Source organism: Euprymna scolopes, chromosome 28 (genome assembly GCF_053919585.1).
Source record: "Euprymna scolopes isolate OS-2025 chromosome 28, ASM5391958v1, whole genome shotgun sequence".
NCBI lineage: Eukaryota > Metazoa > Mollusca > Cephalopoda > Sepiida > Sepiolidae > Euprymna > Euprymna scolopes.
The window spans coordinates 11,275,610-11,290,846 of record NC_136509.1 but is presented as its reverse complement, the minus strand read 5'-3'; the positions used below and the strand labels follow the sequence as shown (position 1 = coordinate 11,290,846).

The 15,237-nt window shown below is 29.5% G+C and overlaps 1 protein-coding gene across 4 annotated transcripts in view; it reads left to right on the top strand.

Annotated features, from left to right (window-relative positions):
• LOC145249455 (uncharacterized) overlaps positions 1 to 9,007 on the top strand; it is a 146,593-nt gene extending 137,586 nt beyond the window's left edge. For 2 of the 4 annotated variants that reach the window (XR_013863533.1, XM_080111021.1), the window contains 4 exons: positions 549 to 696; positions 1,887 to 1,940; positions 7,004 to 7,119; positions 8,073 to 9,007. Coding sequence is in view for 1 of the 4 variants with exons in the window: in XM_080111021.1 (XP_079967147.1) it covers positions 549 to 696; positions 1,887 to 1,940; positions 7,004 to 7,119; positions 8,073 to 8,198 (444 nt within the window). In the remaining 3 variants the exon portion in view is untranslated. The remainder of the gene's footprint in view (positions 1 to 548; positions 697 to 1,886; positions 1,941 to 7,003; positions 7,120 to 8,072) is intronic. The other 2 variants (XR_013863531.1, XR_013863532.1) reach the window with 1 other exon arrangement.
• Positions 9,008 to 15,237: the final 6,230 nt, after the last annotated feature.

Here is a 15,237-nt window from a genome sequence, read left to right as displayed (position 1 = left end):
CCAAAGAGTAAAGGATACGTCTCATGTTGATACAAAAAGAACATATACAAGCTTGTTAAATAGGTTTAATTTTCATGGAGCAATTCTTGTTTCTGATTGGTTGAGAACGGAACGCGAATTAATTTGTCAGTTCCTAGCAGCAGCATTTATAAATGGAATCTCCCAACTGTGAGAGACCATACCCCATTATGAGTAAAAAAAAAATATTGCAACAAATACAATTACTGCTAATAATAATAATTGTAAGAATGTGATAAATTTATTCAGTTTAAATATCCGTTGGAAGATGTTTCGTCAGGGATACCAAATGATCTGTCACCATTCAGAAAACAGGGGAAGTAATGCAACGATGAAATACTTCGAGAAATATGCCAGAAATGTTGATCATCGAATAATTTTTATTTTGTTTTTAATTTAAAAAAATTTTTTTTATTTTGTTTAAGTGTTTTATTAAATTTTTTATTTTGTTTTAAGTGTTTTATTAATTCTAGGCTTTTCATTTTCACACGCGAACTCTCCCTTTGCGCGTGTCTTTATAATTTCTTCAGGAACAATTGCAAAAAGCCGCCCCGGTGAGTGGAGGAATCGGGATGCACCTTCTTCAGAAAATGGGTTGGCGCCAGGGAGAGGGCCTGGGCAAACACAATGAAGGCCCCACAGAACCGATCACAGTCAATGTCAAAGTTGACAGAAAAGGTAACAAAAATTGCATTTTTAGATTTGAGGGAGAAAGATAGTTTGGTGATCTTGGCTCAATTTAATGGGGTGGGATGGGATTCTAAGATTTTTTTTGTTCTTGTTCAGAATTTCCTCATATTAAAGAACAAAAATATGGAAAAATCTGATATATGTACACATGATGATGAAAAAATATCACATGCCAAAATTCACATAAATTGATTAAGTAGTTTTATTTTTATAAAGAAAAGTGATTAATAGGAATTCATAAACATTATAACATAAATCTATTAAGTTTGAATTATTGTTGAGTTACCTCCCTTGATATTTTTTTCAAAATGGCAGTCACTCTTTAAATGATCATAAACTACTTGATCAATTTGTGATTTTTGGAATATGATATTTTTGGTTTGTCACAAGTATGCATATCATGCAGATTTTGGCGCTTCTACACTATAAGGATGAAATCGTCAAACTGAATTTCACATGAAAACAATGATATCTGCGTATTCCTCGTATTTTAAAAATTTCTGCTGACCTTTTTTGTCAATTCTAATAAATTACAATTACGAAAATCCATAAGGTAGAAAATTATTTATTAAAGAAAATAAAAAATAGAATTTGATGAAAACGATCATAAGACACAAAATGGAAGGTAATTTTCAGTTTCGATTTAAACAAGATGGCTGCTACTTTTCACCTGCTAACACGATTAAAGTTGTTTTTTTGTTAATTCAGTAATATTCAGGTAATTTTGATTGCATAATTTGGAAGCTACCATTGTAATTTATTAGAATTGACACAAAAAAATCATTAGAAACCATTGTTTATTATCTGAAAACTCCATTTATCGATTACAAAATTTTGTCCCAATAGTGTAGAAACACTCAGATTTTTCTTAATTTTAATTAAAAAAAATTTTTTTTTTTTTTAAATATGGGGGTATTTTGAAGAATTGATTTTTTTTTTTCCTTTCCAAAATGGCCACTTTCTAATGTAACTTATTTTTTATCACTATTTTCTGTTGAGAACAGTTTTTCTCAATAATGACTCGTTTCTTCATCCGTGTGCATTTTATGAATAAAAATAATCTTCTCCTCCACTACCACGACGACATCTTGATTTGGATTATCCTGGTGAAATTTTAATAAATCTTTGAATTTCCCTTAATTGGAATAATTCTCATTAAAGCCTTTTTTTATGTTTAGGCCTGACATCGCAAGGGGAAGATCCGAAAAAATCACTGTCCGTTGAGGTTGCAGGTATGAATCCATTTAAAAAAAAAAAATTTTTTTTTTTTTTTTTACCACAAAGTTGTTTTCAAATGGTATAATGTTTTAAATTTTATTTCAAGAGTTTTCGATTTTCATATTACTTTGTAGTCTGGAGAAGGAGAGAACTTGAATGCCTACTAAACACTATCCTCGAGTGTCTAAAATCCCTCTGGACAGGGGTTGGTCAGGATAATCTGGCTTGAGGATACTTTTCCCTACAAGTAAACCTTGGCTAAATATTCAAATTCACTTAGTATTTGCGGCCCAAATAAATCTCCTCGGTATGGTTAACAAACACTGGCTTTTACGAGGAATGGTGCATCTTCAGGTGATGTTGTTAGAGTGATGCAAAAATAATGTGATTTTATCAGATATATATATATATGTGTATATATATATATATATATATATATATATATATATATATATATATATATAATGACATTATTTTTGCACCAACCTAATACCTCGAGTAACCACACGAAGCTGGGTACTCCACCAGACTAGATGAATTCTTGTGCTGGAATTCAAAAATACCACAAGAAAGATATACTATAACATATTTACATGGTCAATTAGAGAAAAGAAAATTGTTTTCAGCTTCATTACTAACTCCATGTTTAAGAGGTAAAGGAGAACTTTCATGGAATATTCTAATATCTATGTATCTGAAATATATAGAAATCAAGTGCTTTTACTAAGAGGAGGGACCCCTTGATTTCTGACAATTTCGCCTGAAATATAATGAAACAAAAAAATGAAAAGTTCAAATAACAGATTTTATTTTCGATTTTTTTTTTTTTTTTTTTTTTTTTTTGTCTAAATGAAAAAAGTTGAGATTTTTGACTCAGATTTAAAAAAAAAATTTTTTCTCTAGAATTAATGTGTTATCTATTCGCATACAATTTGAAATATCGTCCCTGATGAGAATTTTTAATGTTTGAAAATATAATCAGTGCTAACTTCATTTATGGCATTTTAAAAAATTCTCATTGAAATTATTGTATAAAATAGATTAAAACTTACGAATGGAATTGTAATAATAAAGATATGTCTTCTATGTAATAATTGTTTTTTTTCAAAATGATAATTGGAAAAGATACGACCTGTTGGGTCACCCATTGAGCTTGAGTTAAATTGTTTGAATCGGAGGGAAAAAGTGAGTTTGCAAAGCCAGTTAATTATTTGGATTATTCGGTCTATTGTTTTTATCTTGAGTTTTGTTTACGCAATAATTCAGCCAATGTAACCTTTGACCTTTCTCAGATCTTGTATTGCATTGGACTTGGGAACCTTAGGAACTGGAATTTCGAATGGAATTCTTTATTTCATCCAAAGGGGTGGCGTACTCTCGTTCGGTCAGCCGTGACTAGTGTTGGGACGATTCCTAATTTTTATACGATTCCGATTCCGATTCCAGGAAAATATTGATTAACGATTCCGATACCAAGTACGATTCCGATTCCTAGGGAATTATTGTTTTGAAATATACCAGGTAGATTTATACTTATGGTCGGGTAGTTCCCAAATATTTTCTCTAACTTTGGAAGAGATATTTTATGCCTACACAGTCGTGTTTTGGTTTAAATAAAATTATTATATAGTAAACTAAACGGAAAAATTAGCAAAATTTATTTTAGAGAAAATTTATTTTACTTAATTGGAATACAGAAAAAAAAACAAAGAAAATAGAATTAATCCTTCAGAGCAAAAACAAATAAAATAGAATTTATATAACAGAACAAAAACAAGAAAATTTCATAATTAACAGATTTAATGAATTAAATAAAAAAAATATTGCGGAAGAGAAAGAAAATATATACTAATTAAATATAAAAAAAGATAAATATTTAATTTAATAATTTATAAATGAACGTGCATAATTCACAAAGTGTAGTTAACACCTATTGTTTTTTCTTACTTTTTCATTGCTTTTACACGTTGTTTCTAACGTGAAGAATAAGTTTAGCAAAACTAATTTTGAAATAGGGTATATCAAAGGAACACATATAAAAACGATACCACTATAAAAACAAATGAAATACTAGATAAAATTGAGCAAAAATAATTACCAAAATTACAGAAAAAGATAAAAACAAAACAAAACAAAAAATGGTGAAGTTTATTGAGTGAAATGAATTATTGAAAGAAAATTAATTGAACTAATAGAAATGTTAAAAAAAATGTCACATTTCAATATTTTTTTAATAATTAAATTCTCAGGGTTGTCGAAATTAAAACTTTAGTGATTTTTTTTATTAGACGTCTTTCGAAGCTTGTTACCTTGAAAAATACATTTTAAACCCTGTTTTTTTAAAATAAATTGAAAATAAAACGCAATTAAAAACATTTAATTGATAATTGAAACTTTAAAAACATATTAAACATTGAAAAATTACTTATCTCACAAATTAACGTCCAATAAAGTAGATCCAGTCTTCATACAAGAATTCGGTTATAATAAATATATCTTTCCCAAACCTTAAAAATTATTATTATTTTTTTTAATTTTTTTTTTTTTTTGAGAGAGAGTTCTTTAAAATCGCTGGGGAATGCCGCCTTAAATTTTAAAGAAGTAAATTTTAGGAGTTTAGTGCCTTTCAAAGACGATTATCATAATTTATTATCATCATTTAATTTCCTTTTTTCCTCCCCCCCCCCACCTTTCCACGTGGTTTAGTAGTTAACCAGTGCTCCTGTTGCTGTCAGTCAGCTATCTTTTAATTTCTAGTTAAAAGAATTTTTCATGAAATAGAATCAGCATTTAAAAGTTGTTTTTTTTTAGTTGTATATATTGTATTTACTCTTTGAAGTGTAGGAGGGTTAAAAAAATTGGTGACACCTAGATGGTGACTTAGGCAAAAAAAAAAAGACACTGCGATTTTGACCCTCACTAATAAAACTGCTCTGAGTGACTAGTTGGTAATTTTGCTAAGTCGTAGACCAAAGAGTTAAAAAAAGATTTCAAGAAATTCAACGAATTTTCATTTGGTCCAAATTTCAAAATTTTGCGACATAATACAACGTGATCAATTTCATTTTAGAGATATTTCTTTCAAAAGCCTTCTTTGAAAAAAAAGAAAAAAATTATATTGTTCTATTAAACCTTTTACTGTTTAAATAATTTGACTTTGCTCGTTTTATTTTAAGAAAATATAAGTTGAAAAAGCATTTTCATTCAGTATTAGAAGATTTGTTAGTAAAAAAAAAAACAGTCACCAAAAAGATAAGCGTATTTTTTTAAATTTTTACTCGCAATATAGAGCCCTGCATACTTCTTTTCAATTTAACACTTTTGTAGTTTTGATTACAATAGATCTGAATGAATGAATCTTGTAAGGGAGGGGGCATTAAGCATTGCCCTGTTAGTAATGAATTTCTTTGGTTTCTTTTTATAACATGCTACATTTCTCTCTTGCGGTTAGAAATATCAGGACATTTTTTTCTTTTTTTCAACATCAGACTAAAAGAATCGTAATGAAGGAATCGGCAAATTAAGGTATTTTTTAACGATGCGATTCCGATTCCGATACCTCCCAAAATACACGATTCTTACGATTAACGATTCCGATTCCGATTAATCGTCCGACCACTAGCCGTGACTAAGTAAAACTCTTAAATAATTTGCAATTATATTCTTAGTATCGTCCACACTGAAGACTAAACCTTCAGCCTCCAGAAGAGTAACACTTATAACTTAATTTAACCTAGTATTTCATCTGTTACACCATGGGTCATTGTGGTTGTGCAAATAACACTCCAGATGAGAACAGTAGTCCGAATGATACAAGTTATCAATCCTCATCTCGAAAATTCAGAAATATAATGCCAGAGAAATATTAAGGATAAAATCTAAAATCACCCTTTTCTCTCTCTTTCTCTCTCTCTGCCTATCTCTTTTCTGTCTATCTCTCTCTCGGTCCTGGATATGACCTTAAACTATATCCAGTGGTGAGGCATAGCTTGCGGGCTTTGGGGAGTGTGGAGCCACCCTTTAATTGCCATTGCTCCCAGGTCCACTCTGACCCGGAGTGGTAGTACCTGTTAGGGCCCCAAGTGTGGGTTAAATAGAAACTGACTTGAAAACAACAAATATTCTATTAAAAATTTTTCTTCAAAATCTTTGGATTCGGCATTAAATAACCTGAAAAGGGTTGATATGCCGTAAAACAAAACCAACCAACCAACCAACCAACCAATCTGTCTCTCTCTCTTCTTACTGCCTCTGGTTCTCTTTGATTTATAACGAATCATTTCAATTTCTTATTCTTTCCTTTTTTTATTACTTTTTTATGACTCTTAATAAACTGAGAAACGCTGAGAACAAGAGTGTTAGACCAGTTACAGAATAAGAATAGAAGGTTAAAGAATATAGGGAGAGAGAGGGTGAAAGTGATAGAAAGTGCACCATTTCTAAATTTTGGCTAATTAGAATTTTTTTAATATAACACAATCCCAAAACTGAGGACTATTTAGCATACTACACCCCATTAAAAAGAAAATACCATAAACAACAATTGATTTAAGAACTTACATGGAAATTTAATATCTTTTGGTATAAAACCTAATTTGACTGAGTATCGTAAATTGTTCAATTTTATTCCGATATTAAGTTTTCCTATTTTCATTTGATGGGAGAGTGTGGTGTTTTCATTTGTTGGGAGAGTGTGGTGTTTTCATTTGTTTTAGTTTTTTTTTTCATTTTTAAAATTTTTTTTGAAAAGATAAACATTTTTATTTATTTAAAAAATGCAACATTCCTCTCCAATTTTTGACGAAACAAGAACGTTATAATATTGCAAATCTTATTTAAAAAAAAAATAGTGCAAATCTTATTTAAAAAAAAAATAGTGCAAATCTTATTTAAAAAAAAAATAGTGCAAATCTTATTTAAAAAAAAAATAGTGCAAATCTTATTTAAAAAAGAAATAGTGCAAATCTTATTTAAAAAAAAAAAAAAATGCTAATGCAAATAATCTGTATTTTTTTTTTACATTTCTTGTCTGGAATTACCTTTTAAATAAACCTTTTTTTTTTTTTTTTTTTACCAGGAAAACATCCAGTATCGGCATTGGTGGAATTATGCAGCAAATGCAAATGGGGTACACCGATGTTCCAACAAGTTGAAGAAAAAGGACCAGATCATAAGAAAAGTTTTATGTTTAAGGTGCGTGCACTTTTGTCTTGTTTGATTTAGTCTTTTTTTTTTTTTTTTTTTTTTTAAACTCGTTCACCTCTAACAAAAAAAAAAAAGTGAAAGTGAGAGGTATGAAGTTACTGAAATGCTGGCATGTGTTGGACAGCTTTTAGAAATTGACTTCCAAACTTATTTTGGGTCACGTTTCCTTGGAAGTAATGTTTTTTAATCGAGACAGTTTTTATAAGCCGGATGCCATTTTTGATGCTAACCCAGTGAAGTGATGGGGAACCAACAGGTCTTTAAAAAATTTTGGGAAGGCTTATCTATCATATTGTCAAAAAATATGAGAGGAAATGATAAAGATGGATTTGAAAGAGGGATGAAGACCTAACCAGAGATAAGTTAGTTTAAAAATCAATTTCTACAAACCATCTAACACATACCAGCATGTAAGACATGTTAAACTGTATATGATGATGTTTATAACATCCTTTCAGAATTTTAAATAACAAGAATAGCCAAGGGAGGTAATTAAGTTCTTCGGCATGATTTATCTCCCCTTAGATCATTTCTTAACCCTGCGTTAGTCCATGGAGTGTTTTGTCACCCCAATTTTACTTAAGTTCTCATAATTCCTAGTTGGCAACTTCTTTTCTTCCCTCCCAGTACTCTCCTGACTCAGTGAGGGTATAGCACATGTGGTATGGCATAGTTGTATCTTAGTTTTCTGTGGAGGAAGACGTCACTTTGTCCTTCTGGGGTATCCAGTCACCCCAGCTAACTAACGTAGGTATGATGTCGTGATTTCTATATTTTTGTATTTTTCCAGTGGGAATGAAAATTTGTAGATATAAGCACTAATGGAACTAACTATGTTTGGAACGGCCAGGTGACTAATGCAGGGTTAGAAGCTGTTATCAACCATGACTCATTGAATCCTTCAAAACAAAATTGTAAGAATTTCTCTCTTTTAATTTCAGGTGACGGTGAACAATGTCACCTACCAACCAACAATGGTGAGTAACAGCAAGAAAAATGGCCGGGCTCGAGCTGCCATCCTTTGTCTCCAAGATATTGGCTTGCTCCCCAAAAACTTTATTATATGAATGATTCCTCTACCCTAACTCCCCTCCAAATTCATTTCACTAAGCTTTTTCTTTAAGCACCCGTATTTGTCCAGGTTGCAGCAGCTAGTTTTAACAGATCCCCTCATAGATTATGAAATCAGCAAATTGAGTTCAAATCAAGACTAATTTACGCAATTTGACTGTTCAGAGAGGCATGCATTTCTAAGAATCCCCCCCCCCCATAAAAAAACAAAAAAACTCTGGATGGTATAAAGAATTTCTAAAAATAAAATGCGATTTGTGGTTTTAGCTGACCCCTCCCTCCCGCCCCTCCAAATAACAAAAAAACAAGTTGGTATGGCATATAACATTAACTTTGGGGGGAAAAATTCATACCTGCTTTTTAAATTAAAAAAAGATTCATACCTGTTTATTTTATTTTTTTTTTTTGTAAATTTTTAAATTAAAAAAAAAATCTTGCCGAGATTTTAATGTCACCTGTTTAAAAATCATTTTTCAATAAATGATTTTTAATTTGTATTTGTTGTGTGCATTTCTTGAAATCTTGCTGCTTCGTATGTCATCGAAATTCTGTTAACAATTTTACAAAAAAAAAAAGTTTTATGTGTGGAATGGATTTCATGTGGATCGAAATAACCTCCCTCTAGCACAAGATGGAGGGTTGTGTTATCACAATATTATAATGACAGCCCCCCCCCTCCCCCCAATCAGCTCACATGTTCATGATGGACAAAGATACATTTTGATGATGGGAGGAATGCTGATAATAATGATGATGATGTAATTTGAATAAATTTAAAAAACAAATCCTTAATTTGTTATGTAGATTTCTTGTATTGTTGTTTCTTTTCTTATTTAACTCAAGCAATTAGTTTTTATGCCATTTGTATTTTCCAATTGTAACAAACGCAGTTATTTACTTTGATAACAATCTCCATTGATTACCCAAGAAAATCGTGAATATCTTGAAAATAATTACCAAAAGAAATATCCAGACTGATATATGCAATCAGTTGGTACATATTAAGGAACCTATGTCAATAGCTATTAAGATAGAAGTTTGACAAGGGTCACATTTGGTGCATGTCAGAATAACCTTGATCTGCAAACAGAATTGTCCCCAGAGATGGATGATGTTTACATTGAGGCAGGGTGGAAATATGATGAATAATGTCACATTTTTTGAGCTGAGAAAAACAAAGGTGTTCTAGTCAGTTTCTTGATGGAAGCCATGTGAATGAGACACGTCAGATAATGTAGAATAATCTAAGCAGAATGTTACCTCCATGTCTGGAACTGCTATCTTCAGGTCCGTGCCGCAGTGGATAGAAGCGTGGAGTCTCTACGGTTGCAGGTAAGCATTGTCTGAAGATAGCGGTTTCAATCCTACCCAAAGCAGGCCAAAGGATTAGTTTGCCAAATCGTGGTGAGACAAGAACTATGGAAGGCAGTAATTAGTGGAGATAGGTTACAAGACTCGGTATTCCTATCCTATCATGGTTAATCACCTGAAGAAGGCTAGAGGATAAGTTGTCCGAAATGTGGTGAAACAACAAAAACTATGAAGATGAGGATAACAGTCCGCAAAAAGGATGCACAAATTATGAAGCTTCATCTAAAAGGATAACAAAAAAATAAAATAAAAAAATATTTATTTTTTTTATTTTCAAATTAACCCTACAAAATAATGTTTCCAAAGACGTGAATAAACTACTGGAGGAGGAATGGTTTGATGCTTTTTAATGTTATGTAACATCATATAATTTTTTAAAACTCCTCCGCCAATTTTGGGTCTAAACACTTGAAATTTTAGATGTAGGTTAATTGGACATGAATCAAGGTTTTTAATTTGATTTAAGCTCAAAACAAATGTTAAGGGGTCAAAATTGGGGTCAAATTTAAAAAGAATTTGACCTCTGCAATCTCTACCAAATTACTCAGCCATTTTTTGATCTAAACATTTGAAATTTTACATAAAGTATATTCAGATATAGGGCAAGCTTTTTAATTGAGAAAATCAGTTGGTGATGCTGATCTTATTGATGTCAGCTTCTTTAAGAGATATTGATTGTAAAAATCTGTTAAATGTGATTCACTCATTTTATTGAAACTAATGAGATGGGTTTTTTTTTCTTAATCGACTTATCCAAAATGAAAACGTTGCAGATCGAAAATGATGTCATCAATGAATTGAGTGTCAATCACAAGGCAGGAAAAATTTGAAACAAAAAATGAATTCCTCCTGAAATTCAGATTTCTGTGTCCAGAAAATTCGACGCTTTTTTATACAAGGTCATTGTGCAGAGGGAAACAACTCCATTTTACTAAGAAATTTGTTCACTTTTTCATCTCATAATTTAGGACGCTACTACGAACGATATTTTTTTATATTTTTATTAAATCAAAACATCAAAAAAAAAAAAGCTGCAACAAATTTTGTTTTAATCTAACAAAGTTGATAACATTAATAATACAAAATGTAGTTTTTACGCGATTATTAAGAGAATCGTTTTTGTTTTCATATCATTTTTTTTTTTTTTTTCAACTTAATTACAAAAATATGAAAATGCAACGATAGTTGTGGAGCAATTATTTTTTCATCTCATAATTTAGGATGCTAAAACCAACAATATTTTTTATTAAGACACATAAGGAAATTATTGGGTACAACAGCGGAAATGTTCCATCCTGATGGAGTTTTTGTGTCGGAAACGAGAAACTGGTCAAATATTCCCAAGAATATTAATTTGTATCAGGGAGCAATATAGTGTTTAAATTATTCATGTAAAAAATATTTCATATGAATATAAAATATTTCATATAAAATAAATTGCAGTTTTGTTTAATAAAAATTACAATTGCTCTACAACTATCGTTGCATTTTCATTTTTGTAACGTTAAAAACTAGATGTTGGTGTTAATAATATTATAAGCTTTGTTACAGTAAAAAAAAAAAAAGTCGCCACAGCTTTAAAAAAAACACATTCATCCTTGTTTTATTAAAGAGTTTGTTTGTTAAAATCGCAATTTCCTTGTCAACTATCATTGCATTTTCCTTCATTCTCGCAAAAAGTCTTACCATAACATTTATTTGTCAATCTAAAAAAAGTAGTAAAAAAATGTAGACATAAAAATTCCATTTCTTTGGTAATTTTTTCATTCTTTGGGTTTTAAGCTTAAAGGCTAATTTTTTTTATAGAATCTCACCATAATATTTACTTTTTAATAAAAAAACAAAAAAACTAGAAAAAGTTGCTGCAACTTTCTTTTTCGAATGTTTTCATCTAATGAAAATATTGTTGGTTTTAGCGTCGTAAATTGTGATATGAAAACAAACGATTCTCTTAATAGGTGCGTAAAGACGTAGTCTTTTTGTATGATTAATGTTATTAACTTTGTTACATTAAAAAAATAAAACGCAGCAGTTTTCGTTTTTTAGTGTTAATAAAAATATCGTTGGTTTTAGCATCCTAAATTATGAGATGAAAAAAATAATTCCTCTACAACTATCGTTGCATTTTCATTTTTTGTAATGCCGTCGAAAAAAACTGACATGGAAACAAAAACGATTCTCTTAATCGCGTAAAGACTACATTTTGTATTATTAATGTTATCAATTTTGTTATATTTTAAAAAATTTGTTGCAGCTTTTTCTTTATTTTTTTGTTTTGATTTCATAAAAATATCGTTCTTAATAGCGTCCTAATTTATGAGATGAAAAAATGAACGAATCTCTTAGTAAAATGGAATTATCTCCCCCTGCACAATGACCTTGTATAAAAAAGCGCCGAAATTCTTGCATTCTTTGATAAATAAATTTTTCAATTCCATTGTGGCCTTTTATTTAGAATTCAACCTAATTTTTAATATATAATCTCCATTCGAATATTAAAGTCACTTTGTGTGTAAGTTACTTCCTTATAGATTCTTAAATGGCTGAGCCTATCTTTTGCACATTTCATACTAAAAAGCTAATTTATATGTCTGGCAGTGTTCTTAGATATGTTGTGTGCAGAAATTCATCTGATAAGTATCGAAAATTGAAAAAATCCGATTTTAAAAATAGCTTTTCTCTCTTATAGATAAAAAAAGAATAATTTTTAAAGGGGGGAATATTTTATATTACACCGGCCAATGGACAGAATAAAATGTCAGCAAATCATTTCTTTAAAAAAAAAAAAACAGATTTATTTTAATCTGGAGATATAGCTTAGTTGTAGATTGTATTCAACTACAGATCGAATGATCTCTTGTTCAAGCCTGGGTGTACCTCACCATGTAAAAAATTTTTTTTCTTATTAATAAGTTCAATTTACGATAAAAGAGGTACCATTTAAAATTGCTGCAAATCAATTCTTTGTTTGCATATTTTAAAACTAAACATTAATCGGAAGTGACTTTTCCAGAGCATTTATTATCAAGGCCAAATGTCAGATGACGTGATATTGTAAACAAACACGGACGGAATTTGATGAATGACATTATCATTATTTTATTTTATTTTTTTCCACAAATTAGTCCACTGGGCAAATTATTCCTCGTAATATATAATAATCAATAGAGGACTGATTCTATAATAATACATACGCACATATTATATATATTATACAGCCTATCATCACAAACTCATTTGAGAAGTTTTATTTCCAAACAGGCAGAAAAACTCTGCATATAAAATAAACAGTAGGTTTTTTTATATGACGGGCGTGTTCGAAATGAATGTTTCTGTTTAGAGCGCAATTGAACCATGATACTTGACTTTTGCATTTTAAACTTTAATTCCATTTTATAAAAAGTAATTTTATAAAATCAACAGTAGGTTATCTACAGGGCAGTGTGGACTGCAATGTATTGTAGAATAAGTTACTGCGAGGAGGTATGTGAAGCTTCCCCCTTGTGCACTGTGGTGGGTCCCCAACTAGAGCAAGTAATGAATCGATTTGATTGGAAAATGGACGATTTCATCGGTTTCGATGATAATAAAATATTGGAGGGTGAAATATTGATCTTCATTCAGTTCCGAGCAATGTCTGATATCCACGCTAATATATGCAATATATATATATATATATATATATATATATATATATATCTATAATTTGAAATATTATATGCAATATATGTATATATAATATATATATATATAATTTGAAATTAGAATATTTTGCTCCTTCGCACTTTTACTTCAATACCTGATGATCTGTGGACGAATCAAAAGCGCTCGTGACAGCTACAATTATGGAACTTTTATTAATATTTTTGATTTTGATGCAAAGATTATACGGAAAATCGAAAAAAAAAAAAAAAAAAAAAAAAAAAAAGAATCATAAAGCAAAATGTCTTCGTTGCATTTAATAATATTTGCTTATTTTTATATATAAGTAAGATGATTGATAATTTATAATTAAAAATCGATTTCATAAGGAAGAACAAACAAAATCAATAAATTGTACGATCGTTTCGGAAACAATGTTTTTATTGTGATAGACAATGAGTCTTGGACAATAATTTTATCATATAGTTTTTTGAAAACAAGGTCTCCTCATCGGCAAAAATATTGGGTGGTGGGTTTTTAACTAAAGACACGAAAATAAACCTAGCATTTTTAAGTAAGGCAGATGTATTTGGAAAATATTTAAAATATAATGCTTTATCTAAACATATATGGCGATTCAATGATAGAAATATCCCTTTCAATTTAAAATGGGAAATAATAAGATCTTATAAGCATATGCCGGGGGACAGATTCTGTGCACTTTGTAGATATGAATCCCTCAAGATTTTAAAATATAATAAATATAGAACCATTCTCTTGAACTTAAAAGACAAAATTTTTTCCGTGTGCATTCATAAACGTTAGTTTAGATTTGATAAATTTAAGCCACCATAGATCATAAAATTATTTTATTACTAATCTATCTTAAAATTTATAATTTATAAATTAATAACTATTATTATTATTGTTATTATTATTATATTATCTGATATTTCACCATTATGTTCTATTTTATTTTATTGTCTATAACAATGTAAGTCCTATAAATATTATTACTATTATATTTTAAAATTATTATTTTTATTTAATCACTTCCAAGAAGATTCATTCATTATTTAAAAACTCAAATATTAAATAATCAGTGTTTATCTCCCTTTGAACATACAAATAATTTATTTTTCTTTTCAAATAAAATTATCTCCCTTGTAATTGCAATTTTTCAGCTAATTTTAAATGTAACGTCACTAACGATTTTAACTGTTAATGTTGTTTCATAGCGTCTCCTTAAAAAAAATTGTATATCAACATCTTCAAGCATTCATAAACTACTTTTACCATCCCAATGAATGCATTGACGATGATACGTACGAATTTTAGAAAGGCGAACCATTGCAAGGTATTTATATTTTGTTAAAATATTTAAAATATGGATTCTCATTTTATTTTTATTTATCCTACATTGTTCATCAAAAAGGTTAATATTTTCCTTAATATTTTAGATATTTTCCAAATACATCTGCCTTACTTAAAAATGCGAGGTTTATTTTGGTGTCTTTAGTTAAAACCCCATCACCCAATATTTTTGCTGATGAGGAGACCTTGTTTTCAAAAAACTATATGATAAAATTATTGTCCAAGACTCAATGTCTATCACAATAAAAACATTGTTTCCGAAACGATCGTACAATTGATTAATTTTGTTTGTTCTTCCTTATGAAATCGATTTTTATTTATAAATTATCAATCATCTTATATTAAAATAGCTCTAGGATATACATGCCTATCGAGCTTATTATATATCTACATTATAACGAGCACTGTTTTCTTTTATTTTATTTTAATTGTATTATTGAATGCACTAATAGATTAAAATATACTCTGCTCTTTAGACTTTTGTTCTAATCCCCAAAGTGTGTATATATATATATATATATATATATATATATATATATGCGTGTTTGTGTGTTTGAATGAATTGTTTTAATTGTACATTTGACCTTTCAAAGAAATTAAATAAAAAAAACAGTAGGATTTGAACACAAAAAATATCGAAGAAAGGGA